Source organism: Chenopodium quinoa, unplaced genomic scaffold, assembly GCF_001683475.1.
Source record: "Chenopodium quinoa cultivar QQ74 unplaced genomic scaffold, ASM168347v1, whole genome shotgun sequence".
In the NCBI taxonomy this organism is placed as follows: Eukaryota; Viridiplantae; Streptophyta; class Magnoliopsida; order Caryophyllales; family Amaranthaceae; genus Chenopodium; species Chenopodium quinoa.
This window is the reverse complement of record NW_018742733.1, coordinates 894776-919010: the sequence shown is the minus strand read 5'-3', so window position 1 is coordinate 919010 and position 24235 is coordinate 894776. Positions and strand designations below refer to the sequence as shown.

General features: G+C 35.0%; 3 protein-coding genes across 3 annotated transcripts; 2 read left to right on the top strand and 1 right to left on the bottom strand.

The window, feature by feature from the left end:
- Positions 1-7771: 7771 nt before the first annotated feature.
- On the top strand, positions 7772-16665 carry LOC110723731 (autophagy-related protein 18f-like). Its single transcript, XM_021903100.1, has 8 exons — positions 7772-8841; positions 12670-13119; positions 13196-13636; positions 13937-14161; positions 14253-15044; positions 15127-15290; positions 15620-15966; positions 16270-16665. The coding sequence occupies exons 1-7, from the start codon at positions 8632-8634 to the stop codon at positions 15900-15902; spliced, it is 2565 nt and encodes an 854-aa protein (XP_021758792.1). The 5' UTR covers positions 7772-8631; the 3' UTR covers positions 15903-15966; positions 16270-16665.
- Positions 16666-18109: 1444 nt separating this feature from the next.
- On the top strand, positions 18110-21355 carry LOC110723729 (probable galacturonosyltransferase 12). The gene is made up of 6 exons (XM_021903098.1): positions 18110-18587; positions 19000-19052; positions 19167-19325; positions 19434-20024; positions 20421-20723; positions 20817-21355. The coding sequence occupies exons 1-6, from the start codon at positions 18377-18379 to the stop codon at positions 21099-21101; spliced, it is 1602 nt and encodes a 533-aa protein (XP_021758790.1). The 5' UTR covers positions 18110-18376; the 3' UTR covers positions 21102-21355.
- On the bottom strand, positions 21321-22494 carry LOC110723730. The gene has a single exon (XM_021903099.1). It carries the CDS (start codon positions 22434-22436, stop codon positions 21396-21398), a length of 1041 nt encoding a protein of 346 aa, XP_021758791.1. The 5' UTR covers positions 22437-22494; the 3' UTR covers positions 21321-21395.
- Positions 22495-24235: the final 1741 nt, after the last annotated feature.

Genomic DNA, 24235 nt, shown 5'->3' with positions numbered 1-24235 from the left:
GAAAGAGAATCAGAGAGAGGAGTGAGAACGAATTGAAAGAGAAGGGGAGTGAGATTCAGAGAAAGAGAAGGGGAGGAGAGAGAAGAGGAAAGATAAGGAGGAGAAGAGGCGGAAAAGAGAGGAGTGTTATTCTAGGGTTGATTTTTTTTTTTTTAAAAAAAAAAAAAATTCCGACGGAAAATTCCGTCTGAAATTTCCGACGGACTAAAAATCCGTCGGAAAAAGTAATTTCCTACGGAAATATCCGTCGGAAAGCCCATATATTACGACGGAATTTTCCGTCGTAAATGGTATAATTTCCGACGGAATTAAAATCCGTCGTAAATTTACGATGGAATTTAATTCCGTCGGAAATTTCGTACTTTTCGACGGATTTTCTTGTCCGTCGGAACGGTTCTGTCGGAATTAAGCTGTTTTCTAGTAGTGAGAGCGCAAAGCAGAGTACAACTGAAGCCGAATACTTAGCAGCTGCTGAAGCAGCTAAGGAGGCTGTTTGGATCCGTAAGTTCGTTGGTGAACTTGATGTTGTACCCTCTATAAAGGGTCCAATAGCCCTCTATTGTGACAACAATGGAGCTATTGCTTAGGCCAGAGAGCCTAGGGAACATCAGAAGGTCAAACATGTCAAGCGGCGATTTCACATGATTCGAGAATGGAAATCAGAGGGTGAAATCGGAATTTGCAAAGTTGGAACGGATGACAATGTAGCCGATCCACTTACTAAACCTTTGCCTCAAGTGAAGCACAACAAGCACGTTGAGGCAATGGGAATCAAGCATGTAGGAGACTGGCTTTGATTTCCTTGTTTAGTGTTTTAGTTAATTTTGAGAAAAATTAATGTAAGACGCTAAGGAAAACCATTTAAGTTTTGGAGTAATATAAAATTTCATGCAATATTTTATTACTCCGTAATGCTATTTAATTGTGGTTTAGGATTAAATAATGAGTCCATTCGATTCTGAGAATATTCAAAATAGGGTATCAAGACTAGTCTTGGTAAGGAAACACCTATTAAGTGAACATTGAATATTATAATCGAAAATTATCCCTAATCAAGGTCATTTAAACGATGGACGATTAATGACCGATTGAGATTAGTGTGTAGTTTGATTTATAGCACCGTTTCATGTGCTACAAGGACATGATTGTCATAAATCATTTGCACAGGTATTGGTTTAGAACCATACTGGATCGACCTATGAGAATACTTTAAGAAATTAAAAAAATTTGTCATAAGTATACTTCTCATTATGGCTATCGGAACCTATTTCCTCGACCATGAGTATTGTGAGTTCTCTTGTTTGAGTACTAGTTCGCTTTGATGTTGTCAAACGTCTGCCGTAATAGGGGATTATAACGGCAACACTCGGGCGACTAGGTCCTCTCAGTAAGAGGAGCTACATTACAAGACTGGGAATGTCCCCCTACTAAAATAGGGAAGATGTCTTTGTTGTATACAAGGCCTCTCGTAGAGCGAGACTGTAAAATGCATGGCCGTGCTCGAATGGATTTTAGAAATCATCTGTTTATTGACAGTCGAACTCGGAATCGGGAAACACTTCTGGACGTAATAAGGATGACAAAATAAATCTTACCTTATAGTTCATGAAGAGACATAGGAAAAAGGTTGTACACAAAATGCACACTTGTCCAGAAGGACAAGTGGGAGATTGAAAGGAATGGTGTCCTTCGAACAAGTGTACTATTCCGTTAGTGGGTTCAGAATTATTAGAAAGCTAATATATTCAGTGAGGTCAAGTGATCGGAATGCCTGGGTGGAGGCCGCTTCTGATCAGTAATATTAATGAATAATTAATATTACAGCTTAATCTTGACTGAACCCTTCGGGTCACACCCAAGCATTCAACAAACCGAACCGACGAATTAATTCGGAAGGAATTAATGAGTCGACCGAGTAATATTTATTTAGACGTCGAAAATTCGAGCTTAGAGCGTCGAAACCGAGCGTCAGAAGTCGAGTCGAAAAATAGTGAAAGACGAGACGAGAAATAGTAATAAATCAACAAAAGACCAAAATACCCCTAGCATCGAAATGCCCAAGCAAACCGAGTGTTAAGGGCGTATGGCCTAGCATGGTGGCTAGCATGCGCACCAAGCCGAGCCTAGGCTGGCTGGTGCGTGCTAGCGCACCCATGCTAGCATCGCAAGGCTAGGCGCTGCCTAGTGCGTGCTAGCATGCTAGGCGCAACCTTGTGCGCGCAATGGCTAGCAAGCCATGCCGCAACAAGCTGCAGCAGTTAGCACGCTAGGCGCGCCAGCTCGCCACAGCTAGCAGCAGCATGGCTAGGCCATTGCTTGCTGCCTAGAAGCGCTGGCCAAGGCCAGCAGCAGCCCGCACAAGCATGCTGGGCTTGCTGGCCAGCAGCGCCTGGCAGCCCGCATGCGAGTGCTGGGCCTGCTGGGCTTGCTGGGCGTGGCTGCCACGGACAGCAGCACATGGCAGCCCACCTTGGCTGCCTTGGTGCCCAAGGGTGGGTGTCATGTGGCTTGTGGTCCTTGAGTGTGTGTGGAGTGAGGTGGCCGGTTATGGGAGAGGGAGTGGGGAGAAAGTTTGGTCCCCCCCTTCTCCAAGTGGTCCTCACCTAACCACTCACATGAGCTTGCCACTTGTTGTTTTATTACTAGCTTGATTATTAATTTTATTTTAGCTTTAAAATAAAATGGAAAAATCATACTATCCCACATTGATGGGAGAGTAAATGATACTCCCATCATTTCCTATAAATACCCAAGTATGGGCATTGGGAATGATGCTTGAGTAAGAATTGGAAAAGGCATCACAATTAGTGAAAACCTTTGAACTCAATATAATTACTCGGGTTTTATTGGTCGGGTCTTGCTAACCCCAAGACATTGGACCTAGTCGGTTTTGTTGGTGCGGGTGGACTTCGTTGGAGGTCTTCATGTGAGCGGGACTTGAAGCTTTCAAGTAAGAGCTCATTTTGGAGCGAAGCACGCATCAAAGGTAATTAGATTATCTTAATCTCGTGATTAATTTAATTATGTTTATGGTTTTATTTATTGCGAGTGCGGTCTTGTTTTTGGGTTTGTTTCCGCGGTGAGTCAGACTCACCAAACCCCAACAGATAAAACAATACTCCCTATAACAACAACATTAAAAATCCTAGCAATAACACAATCAATCAATCCGACAATTAAATCATATAATACCACACACTAATCATATACAAATAAATCATGATCATATATAATTCACAAATTATAAAATTTACACATAACAATACGGGGTACAATTAATAATAACAATTTATAATCAAACAAATCAAAAAAATTAATTAAGATAGGGTGATTACACATAATAAATAATACAATCAAATTAATCAAACATCTCCAAATTGATAGAGTGTGATTACCTTGTAGATCAAAGTAGTTGATTGCACAATCAAACTTTGTGAACCAAATTGAAAGTATTAGCAAAATAAATGTTTTCCAAAAATATGGGTGAATAAAATGAATCAAAGCATAACAAAAATATGAATAAGGATAAAGATGGATAAAGATGGGTTTGATTTAACCATATTTTTTAAAATTATAATTATTTTTTTTTTAAAAAAAAACAAAACTTTTTTCATTTTGTTGTTATTAATTTATAATTAAAATATTAAACTCTTTTTTTTAACCTTTAATTATCTAATACTCAAAGATTAGCTCATATATTCTTGTTTTTTATATATTTTTTAAAATAAAACTGTAGTATAAAAATCATAAAATGTGGTTTGCAATGCGGTTTGGTCCAATTTTTTTTGGAAACCGGTCTAAATCGTGAGTCATTTTCAAAAACCGCACCTCAATTTTCAAACAGCAAATCGCACTCTGTGCAGGCCTAACTTTAGCTTATAAAAAAATGGACGAAAATAAGAACTTTAGCTTATAAAAAAAATGGAGGGAGTAATTTATAATGTGGTATAAAATAATAATAATAATTCTTACCTTTTTTTTTTTGTCTGTGGGTTGGGGGGAGTTGCTTAGGACCCTGTGGGTGGTAAATTAGAGTTACATGCTACGTACTAACATTTGTTGCTCAAGTAGTCGAGCCAGGTTATACTTTTGGAGGAAATACAAGTTTATCCTACAATTTTTATTTAGTGGCAATTAGGTAAATTAATTACTTTAATATTCATACCACCATAATAAAATAAAAAAGAAAAGCAAATTTTGTTGGATATTTATTTTCCTAATTATATTTTGTATATTAATGAAGAATAATGTATCTATATATACAATAACAATGTAGAGTATTGTCGTATGGCTATTTGTATGACTATTTTCATTGGTAATTCTAATGTGGGTAGTTGTATTGATGAAGTACGAGTGTTATTTTATCCACACAATAATAATGTAGAGTAGTCGTATGGATATTTGGATTGTATGTTTGGATTACTGTAACTTTTCATTGGTAATTTTAATGTGAGATAGTTGTGTTATTTTTATCAACTCTTCATTAGACATAATGAATAGTTGTGTTATTTCAGTATTTGCCCCTTTTTATTCATGTTTAGGGCTCGTTTGGTTGCCATAGGAAATTTGGGAAATTACAATTATTTATGGGAATTCACTTACATACCTTGTACGTAGTAAAATTCTTAGGAATTGAGTTTGGGATGTTTAATTTGATTGATATTAAGGAACTTGAACTTCCCATGTAATAATATCAATAGCTTTATATTAAATTGATGTTAACTTATAATTTAATATTATCAACTAATTTTTTTCATAGAATATTTAAGTATGTAATGTAATTATCAACTACTGTACTATACTCTCTTTTGTTTGAATAAATCTAAAAAGTAAATAACTCAATAAAAAAATATATATTAAAAAAAAAAAGAAAAAAAAAAGAAGCTGAGCAACGTTTTTTACGTTTTTTTTTAAATCGAGCAAATGTTTAAAACTCCGGATTATGGACCAAAATAAATTGAATTGGACGTTTTTCATAAATAGGACACGAATAAATGATTTAATGACACGAATAAATGATTTAATGACACGAAATGAATTATTATAAGGACACAAAATGAATGATTTTAAGGACATAAAATGAATTATTTTGGATTAATCAATGACGTGAAAGGTACTCATCACTGGGTTTGGTTTTTGAGAAAACATAATCAGGTGTCTACACTCTTTAACCTCTATATCAACGATTCAACGCATGAAATGATGAACATAAATACCTTTTCAAGACTGTTAACAAAAATTAATTACCCACGTACGAGAACGAAGATTGAATTGAAGTTTGCACAAAAAAAAAAAAAAAAAAGATCTGCAAGTCTACAGCTTAAGGAGAGATAATGGTTTAGCAAAAAAAGATATCTTTACTTTAATTGCTAATTAATGGAGCTTATAAATCACAGGAACTCTGACTTACCTAAGGGGGTGGTGGTAAGTAACTTCCCACAATCTATGGGAATTTCTAATTTTTGGGAATTCTGACTTTCCCCATTTTCTCAGTTTTATGCCAACCAAACAACAACCTATGCTACCAATTCCTGGGAATTCTGATTGCCTCCACTATTTCCTACCAACCAAACAAGTCCTTAATTTCTTTTTCCATATTAATAGTTGTTGTTGTTCCGTTCAAATCATTTATAAAGGTATGTGTTATGTTTTATTTGTTTTATACAATAGATGACAAAAGCTAACGAACGCCCCAGGGTATTGGATAAGATAACTAAAAGTACAAACATTTAAATAAAATGAACATTAGTTACATCGATCGACACATGATTTTGACATGCATTCCCAAATAAATACCACTTTATATTATGAAGTATTTTAAATGCTTATCTAACGCTCCGGTAGCATTCGTTGTATGCAGCAAGATCCATTATAGAAATATAAATGTTTAATAATATTAGTTTCTGTATAACTATTATAATAAATTTCTTACTCTACACATGGATAAATCCAGACTTTCTTGCTTCACCATTAATGGAGAAGGCTCACAAGCAACTCAAGAATAGAAATCATATATAACTTCAATGGAGAAATCAACGAAAAATGGAAAGGTCACCTACCCTTTAGTGTTAATCTCGTCCTTTATTTAATTATGTTTTTTCTTAGGGTTTTTCGTTTACTTCAATGGGAACTAGATAGTGGAGTTAGCATCATTGTTGGTGAAATCTCAATTGAGGAAGGAGACAATGCTGAGTGGGGATTGGAGGAAGAAGTAGATGAAGATGAAGGTGGGGTGAGTTGGTGAAGGAAGGAGGAGGAAGAAGATGACGATGAATGAAGAAGATGAGGAAATGAGGAGTAAGAAGGAGATGATGATGAACGTGGGTGGATTGTATTTTTTTCTTTTCTTTTTTGACAACAACAAAAGAGAAAGATAAACTACATAACAAAGCTATTTAAATTAGTTCTTTACCCATTAGCAATTAAGTGTGCCTTGGGAACTTGGTCCCTATAAACCTTCCAAACCACGTAAGTCTGTAAACCACTTCGCCTTCCTGTGGATGTCCCGAATTGTCCATTATATATCAATGTTTGGAACCTGCTGCTGGCTTAGAATGTTAACTAGAATAGCAGAATATGTGAACAAAATGATCTTTTGCATGTTCTTGGTGCGAGCCCATCTAATTGCCATTAGACGAGCTAGAACTTCCGCATGAATGACAATAGTGCCCACAACCCTCCTGGAAAACATCATCATCCAACGCTAGACTCCAACCCAACCCTGTCGTATTGCATGTGTGCTTCTGCCAAGACCCATCTATAATGAATAAGAAGGAGATGAAGGAAGGAGGACTTATTTACTAAAATGCATTTTATTTATTGCATAAATGACCCTTTTAACTTACTTATCCAGGTGATTGACCTAGTTAGGCTCATGCTTTTGAGAAAAGAAAGATTTTTCGAACTCTTGTTTACTGTTTTTTTTAATCATATATAACACACTAATTTTCATTGATTAAAGCCATATGACATATATATATAATGGATCTTGCTAACGAGCGTCCCGAGGCGTTAGATAAGGATAAATTATATTTGTTGAAATGGTATTAAGTTAGGAATTCATGACAAGATCATGCGTCATTCGGTGTAATTAATGTTAATTTTACTCTAATATTAGCACTTTAATTTTCTTATCTTACGCCCCAGGGGCGCTCATTAGCTTTTGCCATATACAATAGACGATTAATGACTCTTATTATTTAAAAATAACAGTAAAAACATGGACATATATAAATATTGTACAAAAATAATAATATAATTATATAAACATAACAATCACGAGGTATGGTCATAGCGTTTGAGCTATATGTTTATTATGAAGTGTTTCACTCAAAAAAAAGTGTTTCACTCCATATGAGTTATTTTTTTGCTCATAAGGACCATGCCACTCTACTGGTTAATTAATGCAGACAACTTGCTTTACTTAATCAAGTTGAAAACCTTGACCAAAATTTGCTAATTAATTTCATATTATCCCCGTTTCTAAAAGTATGACCCACCTACTCTTAATTTGCTTAATGTGAAATAACGTTGATCGTATTTAGTTGATCAAATTTAATACTTTGGTAAGAAGAATCTTATTAGATTTGTATCGATCAATATCAAATTATCAATTTTTGAAATTTCAACTTTTCATAATGTCAGTGATATGAAATATATCGTCGAAGATATTAATTAATGTTCAAACATGCACATTGTATATACAAAAACCAATTTAATAGAATTCATGCCGTTCCTAATTTTCTTCCATAAGACAGACGACGATGGTGGATGTCGAGGAAGAGCCGAGGCGGTAGGTCGGTAGCCACGTTGACCTTGGAGACCAAGAGACGTGCGGGCAAGTTTTCCTCCCTCCACACACCATATTTTATATTCCCCCTAATCCCCTATTCATTGATTACTTAATTAGTGGTAATGAGGTATAGCAAGAGACGTAAACGGTAAACATTGAGTCTCTTATAATTCAAAAAAATCCTCAAATAAAAAAAAAAAACTTCCATCTTTTAATTTCAACTCTAATTAATTTCCCCACTTTCCCTAAATTTCCTCTTTCTTTGCATTATTATCCGATCATCACACATAAAATTAAAACTAATTCAACTTTCACTTTCTCTCTCTGGAACCTTCTTCTGTACGGAAACTCATCTTCTCCAACCAAAGGGGCAAAGAACCCTAATCTATCTTTTCTACTTAAATTATGATCGAACTTTGTTTTTAGTATGATTCGATTGTAAACTACTTCATTTTTCTTAATTTTCAGTTTTTTTTTAAAGGTTTGAATTGATTGATTTGTCTCTTTCTTTTTTCAATCGTAAATATTGTAAATTTGTTCATATTACTTCGAATAATCTCTTCATTTCTTTGTTTTTTTGTCAAATAATAACTTCTTTTTCAATCCATCAATTTCAGTGTTTTTATGAAAATTGTGCTTGGTTTGATTGATTAGGGTTTGGTTAATTTTTCAAAAATTGCTGGGTTTTCCAAAAATGGGGAATTTGTGAATTTTTCTGGGCTTCAAAATTAGGCAAGAACATGAACTTTTGAATTAATCTGGAGGAAATCATCCCCAATTTATAATCATATTACTTCTGGGCGTTGCTCTGTCTCCTCTTTTACTGAGAGGGCTGGTTGATGAGGAATGAAGGGAGAAAAGCTCGTGGAGGAGTGGCAGCTGCTGCTTCTTCATCGGGCCGGCCCAATGGGATCATCCCGAGCTCGTTCCGGGCGCTTTCGAGTTATCTGAGGATCGTATCGTCCGGTGCTTCAACCGTTGCGTCCACTGTCCGGTCAGCGGCTTCGTCGATTGTGGTGGATAGAGATGATGATGCTCGCCATGATCAGGTACATGTTTCAGTGTGCCCGGGTTTTATGCTGTAACTTGCAATTTGAAATTATGATTCATTTTATAGTTATTGCTTGAAAATTATACCATCAGTTGAAAGTAATGCATATCTGTTGTGTTTGGAATTTAGTTCAATCATCAATGTGTATAGGGCAATTGAAACAAGAGTATATGATAAATCGGGATGTTTCTGTTAGTCTTCATGTTCTGTGAATTATGAGAAGAAGATGGTAATGAATTGTGGTTGAAAGCTGTGTTCTTGTTGCATTGACGAGGTTTTTTGTCCAATTTTAGTGATATAAGGCCAGACTTGGATAATTGGAGTTAGAAACTTAGAATCATATTTTCAACTTGACTAGACTTGGGGCTGAAAGAGTGAAAGATACTTTACTAACAGCTATAACTGGATTACACAATCTGCTGCTGCTTTTGTGTTTTGCAGCATGCCAGCATATCAATTTGATGGGTTGTAGGGTATGCAACGGTTTGTTGTTTTTGAGTGGAACCATTTTATTGGGGCTGTTATTCATGGTGGTACTACATGCTTGTCAAGTGAGTAATCGTTTGGTTAATGGTAATATAAATGGATCCATTTAGTGCTTTTTGGTGGCTGCTGTCGTAAGTTGAAGAACAAGGTTCCATAGGTCTAATTTAGCAACATAATATTATGGGATTGTATTATTGGATGGTTGGTTTGTGGCAATGGATAGTTGGATACAAGATTCTGTCACTCGGAGTACTTTTGAGGACTGTCCAAACTTTAGCCTTTTTTGTTAACTGTGTGATGTAGTCTGCTGATAAATGGGATGGTGCATTTGGAGTTGCATAGTTGCTAATTTGCTTGACTGAAAGTCTATGGTGGTTGAGTATGAATAAGTTCTTAAAACAGTAACACTAGTTAGGCTTACTTAGTCTTTTAAGTTGGATTTCAAATGTAAAACCAGTCAGTGATTATTTAATGATTTATGTTACAATACTCTTTTAGTCTTTTGTACCTTTATTTTACTTTTGAAGACAAGTATTTGGAGCAGAGCTTTTCACTTTCTGTGTGATGCTTGAGGTCATTTCTGCTCGCTAACCTTTCTAGCAAGCAATTGCCACACTATTGGTTCATAGCATGGTGATTGAAATAATTTCTGTTAAATTACTGGTATTTGGTTATCACTCATGCCTCAATGGGAGAAATGTTGGTACAATAATTGGTTGAGCTGTCTCCAAAGATTTTTCCGTTGGAGACTTATATTGTGGATCTCTGATGTGTAAAAACATAGGCATTATGTTTACGTAGTAATTGTCTATGATTATGAATACGGTGGTTGATGAAAATATCTTTGCTTATGTTATTTAGGTAGATGCATTAAAGAAATAATGTATGCAATGAAGGATTGACTTGTGCAGAATAGGACTTCATGGACTTTGTATGTTCTTGATACCCTTAGACTCTCTAGAGGCTTGATGGCGAATAACTATTTCTACTTAGTTCATGGGAATTATTATCATATTTTGCTGGGTTTTGTTTCCGCACTTTTCTTTTATGTAGATTCTTATCCTATATGAAGTGGTGAAAATGCCCTTTGGGGTTTCAAACTCTTCATATGGCTAGGGCTAGGGCTAGGGTTGAGATGTGTGCGATAAGAACATGTGTATTACGAGAGTTCAATACATAATGGATTATTAAAGACTTGTACACATTATATATACATGTAAAGGAGCCAACGGCTCCATAATTCCTTATATTTTTGTCTCGGGGATGGTCGAGATCCCTCTCATTTATTGAAAATTTAATTAACTCCTTGTTCTTCTACTTTCTTGTAGAAACAATTATGGGGCCCCTTTATCTCACGGAAGAGGAAATTTGCTATAATAATACTCCCTCTGTTTTCTTTTGATATACCCATTTGCTTTTTCACACTTTTCAATGCACTGCTTTAATTGTCAATATCTCCTATTCCGTATCATCAAAATTTATTTAAAGTTTTTGAAATCATTGATAACATTTATCAAGATCCCGGATGACTATGTTTTTCGTTGTATGTTAGGGAGTATGAAGTTTCAACTATGTGTGGTATATGATATGGAGTACTTCGTATGAACCTTGGGAGTTTGCCATCCAAGATACAAACTCGGGGTCATTTATAGATAATGACATGGGTATTATGGTGTTGCCGGAGGCGGATTGCAAATATTCCATCTTCATTGAGTCTCCACGTATATTCTGTCAGAAATTAAGAATCAATAATAAAAATTCTATAAATGAAAAAAACTTCATTTTTTTAAATAAAATAATGAAGAAAGAAAGAATCCCCCCCCCACCCACCCAAAAAAAAAAAAAAAAAACCTCTTCTTTCTTTTCCCTTATCCTTTCCCATTGACTTGTCATTTTTCGTTGCCCCAGATTCACTACCCCTAAGGCCCTTGATCAGCTGCTTAGCCCTTTGCAGCTGGAGGCAGTGATTAGTGTTTTTTTAGCAAAAGTTTAAAGGTGCTTTTAGCTTGAATTGAATCACTCTGAAGGGGTTGAATAAGAGTTTAATGATTTTTTTTTTCTTGGAACGCTTAAATGAGTGGGTTGTTGATGGACATGCTGGACCTGATGGCTTTTAAATTTTGTTATTTGTATATTTTTCACTCAATTCATGCGCCCTCTTTTCTCTTTATTATGCTGCCCTGATATTTTGTTTAAATTTTGTTATTTGTATATTTTTCACTCATTCATGCACTCTCTCTTTCTCTTTATTATGCTGCCCTTATTTTGTTAGACATTAACTTTGAATTAAAGGTCGCTCTTTGTCCATCATATCAATCCTTAGATCCACCTATTATCTTTTTGCAAGTCTTGCAATTGACTTTAGAAATTGAGTCCCACTTTTTTTTTTTTTTTTTTTTTTTTTTTTTTTTTTTTTTATCTCTATTAAGCAGTGGCAGACTTTCTGCGTATATCTCCTAAATGTGTTATGACATGAGCCGGATCCATTTTCTTCGGTTGAGACATTATTTGGACTTTTTGGAGTGTTTTACACAATATCATATACATACAATTTTCCTTTAACTAATTTTATTGTTGGGCCTTTAGACCTCAAATCTGTGTCACTAGATTTCATATGGGGCGCTGTTTCATTGTGTGCATGTGGTAATCATCTTGTGATTGTTTTGCTTACTATTTTTTTTTCCTTCTTCTATCTCTTGCACTTTCTGTATTAAACATAATTTCTGCAGAATAGATATTTTTTAACCATTCATTATGTTTCCTGATTGCTAGAGAACACTCCCCTGTTCAAGAATAATTTACACATTTGACATGTTTTTCATTATTTATATACTAACTTTGACAATAGTTTTTAGTAACGTATGAGAACAAATTTTATCATAAAATGTGTTGTTTAATAGGTATAAAGTTTCATAAAATATAATGTTTCATAATATTAACTTTTCATTTTTTTTTTCTTAATTCTAATACTTCGTATTTAATTATATATATCTAAATCAAACTAGTGCATGTATTTCAAAAAAAAAAAAAAAAAAACACTAGTGCATTGGCATGTACCAAGTTTGACTGTGTTAATTATTATGGGATGGAGGTAGTGGATGAATTGAGCCATTATTCTAACATTGTTAGTTGTCTCTTTACGCAACATGGCTGTACACATTTCATATAAGAGGTTCAGGATATCAAGATGTTTTCTTCATTTCTTCCTCCCCCATTGTAAATGTATATCATACTAATGTGTCTTTCAATCAAGAATCTCTTAAACATCACTACATCTACCTGCTTGTGGTTTGTTATCTGAATTCTTGTAGTAACTTGATTAATGTTTACCCAAATGAAGGTGCTTTGGGCTGGGTTTGACAAGTTGGAATTTGAGGGAGACAATGTACGGCAGGTTCTGCTGTTGGGTTATCGATCTGGTTTTCAGGTATGGGATGTGGAGGAAGCTCACAATGTTCATGACTTGGTGTCCAAACATGATGGTCCCGTTTCATTTTTGCAAATGCTGCCAAAACCATTGCCAACTATGGCATCTGAAGATAAATTTTCTGACAGTCGTCCTCTGCTGGTAGTGTATACAGATGGATCTCGTCTTCTGGATGGGAAAATTGCTCCGTGCAATGGAAGCATTTCCAATGGCAGTGTTCCTGGGAATGGCCTCTATGGCCCTTCTAGTATTCGATTTTATTCATTAACTTCCCAGTCTTATGTACATAGTTTAAAGTTTAGATCAGCTGTTTATTCTGTTAGGTGCAGTCCTCGGGTCGTAGCTGTTTCGCAGGCAGCTCAGGTAATTATGTGTTATATTTTGAGATTTTCTTAGTTTTGTAGAAGTTAGTGCAGAAGATAATATTCTATAATATTAGGTGCACTGTTTTAATGCTGCTACCTTGGAGAGGGAATATACCATCCTTACAAATCCTGTTGTGACTGGCTGCCCTGGTTCTGGTGGCATAGGATATGGTCCACTTGCATTGGGTCCTAGGTGGCTGGCGTACAGTGGTAATCCAATAGATGTTTCAACTGCAGGTCGTGTCAGTCCACAGCATCTTACACCTTCAGCAACTTTTTCCAGTTCAGAATCAAATGGTAATCGTGTGGCTCAATATGCAGTGGACTCCAGTAAGCATCTGGCTGCAGGAATTGTGACACTGGGGGATATGGGTTATAAAAAGCTGTCTCGTTATTGCTCTGAGCTATTGCCTGATTCTAATCACTCAGTTCAATCTGGAGTTACTGGAAGCAAAGTCAACGGCGCTGTTAATGGGCATAATGGTCACCTGCCTGACGTAGATAGTGTTGGAATGGTATGTATATTTCACCGTCATAATTGCTTGTCTTGATTTTATATTTCTGCATTGCAAATTTGCTTTTAAAATCTCCTTGAAATTGGGATTGGTTATTGAGATTGCTAGTCTTTGTCTTTGTCTTTGTGTTTTTGTTTTTATTTATGTTTTGTTTCTTCAATCTGATTCCAATTATAAAATGTTTCCTGGCTGGCTGACTCATATGTTTCATCATTCTTCATTGATATTTATGGGCATGTTTGGTTTGTAATCATTTGGATCATTGTGCTATATAATAGTTTAAACCCATTTTTTCTTCAGGTCATTGTTAAAGATGTCGTCAGTAAAAATGTGATCACTCAGTTTAGAGCACACAAAAGCCCTATTGCTTCATTATGTTTTGATCCCAGTGGGACTTTGTTGGTGACAGCTTCAGTTCAAGGCCATAACATCAATGTTTTCCGCATTATGCCTGGACATCCTGCATCGGATGCCTATGGATCCTATGTTCATCTTTACAGACTGCAGCGCGGCCTTACCAATGCGGTGAGGCTACTATTCTATCATTGCTCACTAGCCCTTCTTGCCAAAGTGTCTTCCTTGCTGATGATTATACTCCACTTCTCCTTTTTTGTAGGTTATACAGGATATAACTTTCAGTGATGACAGCCGCTGGATCATGATAAGTTCATCTAGGGGCACAAACCATCTCTTTGCTATCTCCCCTTTTGGTGGTACTGTGGATCTTCAATTTGCAGATACTAATGTTGAAAGTAATGGATTTAGTGTTGCAAGCAGTACAGTTGTTCCATGGCAACCTCAACCTGCTGGTTTAATGTTAAATCAGAACAATCTTTTTGCATCTGGTCCACCTATAACCCTGTCTGTTGTTAGCAGGATAAGAAATGGAAATAATGGTTGGAAAGGCACTGTTAATGGTGCTGCAGCTGTTGCAACAGGCAAGAATAGTTCTCTATCTGGTGCTGTTGCTGCTGCTTTCCATCTATGCCGAGGCAATGACATGCATCTTAATGAATTTGCTATGAAGTCTAAGTACCACATGCTGGTTTTCTCTCCTTCTGGTAGTTTGATACAATATGCACTTCGAGTTCCTCTTGCGCAAGATGCATTAGCTGCTGTTTCTGGAGTTAATTTTGCCTATGGATCGGCTCCAGGCAATGATTCAAAATTAATGGTCGAGCCTACTCAGAAATGGAATATTTGTCAGAAACGAAGGGAAAGAGAAGAGAACTTTGATATCTATGGTGAAAATGGTATATCAGAGTCCTCTAAAATACATAGCGAAGGGACTAGAAATGAATATGGTACTAGATCAAAGCTAAGTGTTGAAGAAAGAAATCAACTTTACATTTCCGAAGCTGAACTGCAGATGCATGATCAGCAGGTCCCACTTTGGGCAAAATCTCAGGTATTTTATGGCATCTATCTATACTCATAATGAGAATTTTGTACAGATGAGATGTCTTACGCATTTCATCTAATTGTTACAGATTTACTTTCAATCAATGATGGATGATGCCATTAAGATAGACAATGAAAATGCTGGAGGGGAAATGGAGATTGAAAACATTCCTCTACGCACGATCGAATCTAGGTCCAAGAATTTGGTTCCTGTTTTTGATTATCTGGACAATCCCAAAACTCAACTGGCAAGGTAATCTCCCTGTCTCTGTATTTTTTCTATTGGAAGGCAGGAATTTAATGTTGCTAATTGTATTATTGACTTTGCGTTAGCATGTCTATTTTTGCAAGTTTCTATGTTACAATTCTGTGATGCTTTCTGTTAATGGACTGGTGGGGGAATTAATCTAATGTATAGACTAAAATTCCAATGAACTACCATACCTGATGTCCTGATGATATAAGAGAGAAAGCATCTGATGTTCATGTTGCTCACGTGTTATAATAATTTTTTATTTTCTTGCTTTGTGTCTTTTAGGTATAATCTTTCTCACATGTTCTAATTAGTGCTTCTTTGTTCAGAGTTTCTGCTGCAGATAGCAAGATTGAAGCAGGGCAGCTGCCTCAAAATGGGAATATTCTAAATGGGGTTAGGCCTTATGCTTTGGGGTTGACTGAAAATGGTGTTGAAAACCATCGCGGTGTTGGAGAAAACAAGTATGGTATACTGAAGCCTGCAGATGATGCAATGGGCTATGTAAATACTAATGACAGCCCTAAACGAAAGTCATCTGAGCTTCAGTCTGTAAATAATAGAGATAGAGAACACTTGAAAATGGATGACTCATCCCAAGCTTGTAAATAAATTACAGCGAAGCCTTGAAAATGGAGAATCAGTTTGAAGGCAAAGATTTGAAAGTTTGATTGAGGTAAGGATATTAGTGGTTGTTACACTTTTGTGAAGAGATTGCATATTTTTCCAAGTTTTGACAATTACTGAATAGAAACATCCAGTGTCGAAATCAAAATGACATAAATAGCTTATGAGATGTGAAGGGCTAAAGGCCGTGCAATGATGGTTTGGAAGCAGTGAAAGGATTTTTTCTTTTTTTAGGGAGTGGGGAGAGGGTAAAAGGAAATTAGCAATATTATTGTCTCTATTTTTCTTTTCCTGTATTTCAGCTATGTTTTATATTGGACGACACTAAACCAGTTTCCTTAATCTTCTACAGGATGCGGCTATTCTTTTATTCTCAAGGTGTGTGATAAGTTCGTGTTTATATTTACCGTGATATCTGTAGAGGACTAAGACATGACATTGTGATTATTCCAGGGCCTGGAACTTTGTTAATATTGTGGTGTTGGGCGGTTTCCTTCACATTGGATTTGTACATAATAGTCGTTCTTGTCAATAATCTATACTGTGTACATAATAGCTACTTAACACTGTCTCCAATTTTCGTCATTATATTTATTTATTTTGATCTGATTCTCGGAGCAGTCATATTCTTTATTTATATTTCTCCGATTTATCAGAGCAGTCATTTTCCATGGTTAGAAAAATTAGAATTTGTTGCAAAGTAACTCACCATAATGAAATTGAGAAGTCTCTTATTGTGGTTGGTTTGTGATGGAACATTTCTTTATTTTTGTATGCTTCTATTGTTGCTTGATATGATGAATTGATATGTTTGGTCTTTTTGGATTTCCAACCGAATCTCTGTTACTTTTTTTAGAAACATGTGGTGTTGGTTGAACGCAGTTTTTTCAAAAACAAAATACTGTAAATATTCTGCTATATTACTACAGTACATTTTTAAAAAAGTGTTATTTTTTTTTTCCTTCTTGCTGATATTTAGAAACTGAAAAGCTTTTCTGTCTAGTCATTCAGTAGATAATTTTGGGTGTCGTTTCAATTTGTATGTATTTGAACAGGTTCAGAGTAATGTAGCCCAGAGCAAACACAAGTAGGTTCTTGGATGTTCTTAATCACATTAAAGGACGGAGTAATTATTAGAGATATGAGATATAATCAATTTATTTTCCGATATTGGTTATATCTCATGCTTTCAAAAAAATAAATAAAAATATTGGTTGTATCTCATATCTCTAGCAGTAATGAAGTATATTCTTTATGAAAGTATGAAGTATATACACGCGCCTCGGTCTTAGTTGCTTCTGGGAAAAGGATTAGTTGTGCAGGATGCAACTACTTCCAGAGTTCCAGATGCATATACAGATTATACTATGATTACTATTCCGTATATTATAGTGCATAACATAACTTTGTTTAAGACTATAACATAACTATAGAAAGATCCGTATTAGAAATAGAAATGGAAGATGATTCTCTTGTACTCTTGAGTAGGCATATTTTATTCTCTGTCACCAATGTATAATGACGTTACATTACAAGCAGCAAACAAGAATATTATTACTTGTATTTTTCTAGTTTTGAATCATGAAAACATATTAATTAATAAGTAACTTTTTCTCCTATCAATTCAATAAAATAAATGTACTTTTTTCCAAATATGCATAATTAAAATACCAAACAATTCATAGCATTTCTTTTTAAAGGCTAAGAAAAAATTATAATTTCCTAACAATAAAATACCATATATTTTAATACATGGAATACTGCATCATATTTTAGATAATATTTTCCTCAAAATTGTAATTAAAATAAAATAGCACATAGAATTAAGTGTCATTTTCCTTGTAGAAACTCTGTTTCTGTCAAAGAAGTCGAATTTACGATGAAAATATAAAAGAATCCTTTAATAGCATGCTTCCACATAAACCCATAGCATATATTCTGAAGAAAATGTAGAGTTTAAGAAAAGCAAATAACCAAACAGCTCCTTCTCATCTGCTTCTTGTTTTAGTTTTACCATTTTTTCACCTTATAATAATAATAATATTAAGACCCAAAAAAATGTGTGACATAATTTTATGTAAGTCCAATGTCTTAATCTTTCAAACAACTCTTATGTCAACTTCATAAACTATGGTCAAATATTCAAATATTACACTATATGTTATAAGCACAATTATATAAGATGCCTATTTGCTAAGCAAAGTTAGGTGATTGATAGGAACTTTGAACTACAACCCCATGAACTTTCCTTTACACAATTCCTATGTTTTTACATTCCATTGCATTACATTACATACTCCCATTTTTGAGTCATTCCTACATGACTATTAGCAAGTAGAAAACATCAAATTAAGTCTTTTCGGCGCGTTTAGCTTGTTAAGCTTTTATTAGCTTGGGTTAAACTATTTTTGGGATAAACTATCTTGTATCATTTTGGTTAAGGTAATACTACAATTACAATGCAGCTTCATATTTCGCCGAGTTTAAGGCATGTAACTGTATTTCCGGGCAAAGGAGTCAGAGAATTCATCAAAATAAAAGCTGGTTCAAGGCGGTTTTCGTATAGGATGGTGTTGTACTCGCTCTTGTTTTTTACATTCTTGTTGCGTTTTGTGTTTGTGATGACCGCGGTAGAAACAATTGATGGCCAAAGAAAATGTTCTTCTATAGGTAATTCATCTTTTCTTCCTTCTTGAAATTGTATTTTATTAAGAGAAGTCTTATTCATTTGTGTATATCTTTAGTTTAGAATTTGTTGAGTGTATGTTGCTTTGCATACTTACAAAGGAAACATTGCTCGAAACATATATCAAATGGGAGCGTTTTACCATTGCTCGAAACATGAGCGTTTTACCATTGCTCGAAACATGTATAGACCAATTATTTTGGTTGCTTTGCACCTAACTACCTAAGTTTTATACATTTATGCACTTTAAGTCCTAAAAAACAAGCTCAACAAACATGAATTTATATCAGAGTACTTGTAGGCTATTAGATGAAGATTTTAGTCACTCTTCTTTCAGCTATTTTTAGTCTTAAAAACGGTGTATGATCAAATACTAAACATGTTTCAATGATTCAGGTTGCTTGGGAAAAAGATTGGCACCAAAAATTCTAGGAACTTCTCCTTCAAGTGTAAATTCCTTGACTTTTTTCGAAATTCTGTGTGACTGTATCCTAATCAGTAGGTGAAGTTCTTCCTAAACTTTTTAACATTAAGCGATTATATTTATCTTATACTTATTACAGGTCCCAGAAGTCTTATATGACGTATTTGAAGAACCAAGTAGTCTTGTAGATGAAAAAAATCCGGGACCTGATATTCCTCAGTCACTGGAAGACTTTATGGCTGAAGTAAGAGAGAGCAGACCGGATGCCAGAACGTTTGCACTGAAGCTAAAAACAATGGTAGATCATAGCATATGTCTAGTCAAATAAACGCGCATAATTTCCCTTCAAAAACATTCTGATTTATCAGGGGAAACAGTATAAATAAGCATGCATTTCCTTTTACAGGTGAATTATCTTGAACAAAGGACGCGAACAGCTAAGATTCAAGAATACCTATACCGGCATGTAGCATCTAGTAGCATACCAAAACAACTCTACTGCCTGACATTAAGGCTAGCCAATGAGCACAGCATGAATTCAGCTGCTCGTATGCAGCTTCCAAATCCTGAGCAAGTCCCTTACCTCGTTGACAACTCGTTCTTCCACTTTGTTCTGGCCTCTGACAATGTTTTAGCTGCATCAGTTGTGGCCAACTCTCTTGTTCGTAATTCTCTCCACCCTGAGAGGGTTATTTTGCACATCATCACCGATAAAAAGACCTTTGCACCTATGCAGGCTTGGTTTTCCTTACATCCTCTGACACCTGCTGTCATTGAGGTCAAGGCATTGCACCAGTTTGAGTGGATTAGTAAAGGAAAAGTGCCTGTTTTGGAGGCCATGGAAAAGGATCAAATGGCTAGATCACAATTTAGAGGCGGATCCCAAGCAATTGTGGCTAGTGATTCTGAAAGGCCTAATGTTATTGCTGCTAAGCTTCAGGCTATGAGTCCCAAATATAACTCCATCATGAATCACATCAGAATTCATCTCCCAGAGGTATAGTCAATTTGTTTAATAGAAATCGGCTTTATATGATACTAAACTACAGATGATATGTGGAATATAATCCTTACCAGAGAAACTGTTCCCTGATAAAAGAGTTGAAAAATTAGCCATTGGTGCATAATTATATGATAGTCGGATTATTGTATAAGGTAAAAAAAATAAAAAAAAAATAAAAAAAAAATGTTCTTCTGTAGGTCTGTTAGAGACAGTATCTCTATTGGTAAGACTGATTAAGAGAAAGACTGAATTTTAGACCTCTCTAAATCCTGCCCACATGCTCTTTTTCATTTCTTTCTTTATATGATCCTAAACTATTGATAATATTCATTTCTTTCTTCATTTTACCATCCAAATTTATGTTAATTGTTCTTTGTTTCATGGTTTCAGTTGTTTCCAAGCCTGAATAAGGTTGTCTTCCTCGATGATGATATCGTGATACAAACTGATTTGTCACCCTTATGGGACATTGATATGGATGGAAAGGTCAATGGAGCAGTACAAACTTGCAGTGGGGATGATAGATTTGTAATGTCAAAGAAACTAAAGAACTACTTGAACTTCTCTCATCCTTTGATAGCGAATAATTTTCATCCAGAGGAATGTGCTTGGGCTTATGGCATGAACATTTTTGATTTAGAGGCTTGGAGGAAGTCTGACATTACTCAAACCTACTATCACTGGCTCCAACTGGTATATATTTCAGAAATATGATTTGTTAATAACATCAGTATTACTACATAATCTGCTAATATTATCTACTGATATGACTATTTTTGAAAACAGAACTTGAAATCAGACCTAAGTTTATGGCAGCTAGGAACATTACCACCGGGACTAATAGCATTCCATGGTCACGTTCAAATAATCGATCCCTTCTGGCATATGTTGGGTCTTGGATATCAAGAAAATACAAGTCTGGCAGATGCTGAAAATGCTGGTGTTATTCATTTTAATGGGAGGGCAAAGCCCTGGCTTGATATAGCTTTTCCACAGCTTAGGCCATTATGGGCTAAATATATCGACTTTTCTGATAAATTTATCAAAGGCTGTCATATCAGAGATTCATGAGAGTTTCTTTCAGAGGAGAATGAGGTGAATATTCTTGTACATGAGCTAGGGGCGCGCACAGAATTTTCGCCAATTCAAGGGGCCTTATAGAGCAAAATGCAAAATGTGGAGGCAGAACAAGAAAGAAGCTATAATCATGTACTTTAACAGAAGCCTCCTTAGATTAGGAGTTTTCTTTTTTGTGTATTCTCTTATCTTATATTCTTTCAGTTCATAATATACTAATAATTTTGATGCATTTATTCAGAAAAAAATGGTAGAAATTGCAATCATAATCAGACACATCTAGCCTAATCAACTAGTCTTTTTTCCTGTTACATTGGAAACTAAATCCTTCAAGTATTTAGCTGTCTTAGTGATGGGTGAATTCACTGCCATCAGATTGTACAAAACATACTCTACTTCAGTAATCGAAGGCCGGGATTTGAATCTTGAAACCACCTTCAATTGACTTGCATCACCTTCTTCTTCCACCAACACATTCCATTTCTCCCCACTCACAACGCCGTCTCTAACACACTTGAAAACCACTCCTTTTCTCTTACTCAAAAGCCCTCTAACTTCCAATCCTAGGAATGCATAAAGCACATCAAACGAAGCTACAAAGGCGCTTAAATCACCAAAGCTTTCTTCTTCCTCGAATGCCCATTTCGGGTTAAACAACACCAAAGGGCTTGGGTACAAACTGTCACTAACTAACTTCATAACTGCCAACTGTGAAGAATTTGGCGCCAAAAATACTGCCACATCAGCAGAATTCAAAATTCTGTTATTAACTGTCATAGCAGAACTAATTTCAATATGCTCAAAAAAACCAAATGGAAGGCCTTGAAAAACTGTTATTCCACTAGCCATTGAAGTGGGATTAGGCCAAACAAGTAAGACTCGAACCGGTGAGCTTTTTTTCTTGATTGAGAGGTCCTTAAAAACGTCGAAAGCGAGCTGGGTGAGTGACTCAGGGGAGTCATCAATCAAAGGTATTTCCACCCTGAATCTTGGTTGTTTTTCTTTTTTGATTTTGCCAGTGAGTTTGGGACTGTTAAGAGGCTTTTGTAAGGCGGTCGAAAGGCTACTTTTGGCTTGAAGAATAGCTTCTTCTTTGGTAATTGGAGGTGAAGGGAAAGAAGTGTCAGAGACTGAACATTGAATGGACAAATTTTGGTGTTTTGGTGTGTTCAGAGGTTTCCTAGGCAAAAATGTTTGTAAGGAAAGATGATTAGGGCGGTTTGAAAAGGAAGGAAGAGAATGAGATTCGATTTTCGATTGCGAAAATGGAAGAGGAGAGCCTGTAAACTTTGTTGTCTGAATAGGGAGTTTGAGCAGATTGGTAGCCATTGGAGATTATATATGATATTCAAGGGTTTGTTATTATGAATATGATCATATGAAAGTGCAGCAAATATATATAGAGGATAAGGTGGAGTGATAATCTTAGCCTCACATTTTATCCTTGATTTTCTGGGCCTTTTTTTATAACAATTTGTGCCTATTAATACATTATTGAATTTGGACTATAAGAAAAGTTCTAGCCCATGGTACATTTTTTAAGGAGAAAAATAAGCTCATTCCCTTGGTAGTTTAAAATTTTTTATACTACCTCCGGTCCAAATTACTCGCAACTTTGGGGTATTATTTGTGAGATATAAAATATTCCAAAGTTGCGAGTAATTTGGACCGGAGGTAGTAGGAATTTTAATAATAATGTTCTCCGTTTTTTTTTTTAAAAAAGTCCCTAAAATTAAACATTTTTTTTTCATATATGAAAATAGTTGTTACAACATCTCGTCACTTAATTATGAGAAGTCCATGTGTTTGGTATGTCATACTTGTATACAAAAATTATTTTTACATCTCATATTGGGTAATTCTCATATTCAATAATAACATCAATACTTCATATAAAGATAATATTAATTATAATGAAGTAGCAAAGTAGTACCCCTCAAAAAAAAGTAGCAAAGTAGTAAATAAAAATGAAACACTGGACTACTCCCTCTATTACTAGTATAAAAATATATAGATTTTACTAGTATAAAAATATAGGTATTGAATATTGATGGTCAAATTGTTGCAATTACAAGATTACATGTATGTGCGCACGCAAAGTCGCACACTTGTGTATATAAGTTATAGGTATCATCCTTACCATTTAAATTAAGTTAGTTAACATATTATGGGTCTGTTCGACATTAGCTTTTAACGTAGCTGTTAGCTTTTAAACCTAGTCAAAACACAACCTTAAAATAATATTAGTGTTTGGTGAACTAGTGTTTTAAGTAGCTGCTAGAGGTAGAGGTAACTTTTAAGTAGCTGTTGTTGAAAGCTAGAAAAGATAGCTTTTGAAATTGTAAAGTAGCGTTCAACCTTTTTTTTTTTTTTTTTTTTTTTTTTTTTTTTTTTTTGTTTTTTATAATGAACTCTTCTTCTTCTTCTTCTTCTTCTTCTTCTTCTTCTTCTTCTTTTTATTTTTTTTATTTTTTTTATGTTTTTATGTTTTTGACTTAAGACGTGTTCGACGCTAGCTTTTGAGTAGCTTTTAGGTAGCTTTTAGTGGTTTGACCAAGTCAAACCACTACTCAACAAAAAATGTGAGTGTTTGGCAAAGTAATGGTTCTAGTAGCTTTTAGTGGTGAATGTAGCTTTTATTAAAAGCTAGGATTATTAGCTTTTGAAGTTAGAGGTACCTTTTGAAAATTTAATGTATAGTTTTAAAAATAAAATATTGATTCTTAAATGTAACAGCTAGTCAACCACTACTTTACCGAACAATCATACCTAAATTATCTTTTTTCACAGCTAACAGCTTGTTGACAGCTAACAGCTATCTCCACAGCTCACAGCTATCTCCACAACTACAGCTACCTTCACAGCTATATTTTGCCGAACATGCCCTTAGTGTTATTTGTTTCAGTCAACCATAATATCAAAATTTTCTATTCATATTTTTTTTTCCTTTCATTTTATGAGGAGTATTTTTTTCTATCTTATTTTTTAAACTGGTTATTTATTAGCAATAAATATTATACTATGTAATATTTAAAACTAGATGAAGCACGGGCGATGCACGGTTTGTTTGAATTTTTTAAAATATATATATATATATATATATACAAATTTTGTTATATATTTAGATA

Excerpts from the sequence above, each read along its gene's own strand:
- LOC110723731 (XM_021903100.1), top strand. The coding sequence starts at position 8,632 with ATGAGGAATGAAGGGAGAAAAGCTCGTGGAGGAGTGGCAGCTGCTGCT. Across the intron at positions 13,637-13,936 it reads ACGTAGATAGTGTTGGAATG|GTCATTGTTAAAGATGTCGT; the intron begins GTATGTATATTT and ends TTTTTTCTTCAG. Across the intron at positions 15,291-15,619 it reads CCCAAAACTCAACTGGCAAG|AGTTTCTGCTGCAGATAGCA; the intron begins GTAATCTCCCTG and ends TTCTTTGTTCAG.
- LOC110723729 (XM_021903098.1), top strand. The coding sequence starts at position 18,377 with ATGCAGCTTCATATTTCGCCGAGTTTAAGGCATGTAACTGTATTTCCG. Across the intron at positions 19,053-19,166 it reads TAGGAACTTCTCCTTCAAGT|GTCCCAGAAGTCTTATATGA; the intron begins GTAAATTCCTTG and ends TACTTATTACAG. Across the intron at positions 20,724-20,816 it reads ACTATCACTGGCTCCAACTG|AACTTGAAATCAGACCTAAG; the intron begins GTATATATTTCA and ends TTTTGAAAACAG.
- LOC110723730 (XM_021903099.1), bottom strand. The coding sequence starts at position 22,436 with ATGGCTACCAATCTGCTCAAACTCCCTATTCAGACAACAAAGTTTACA.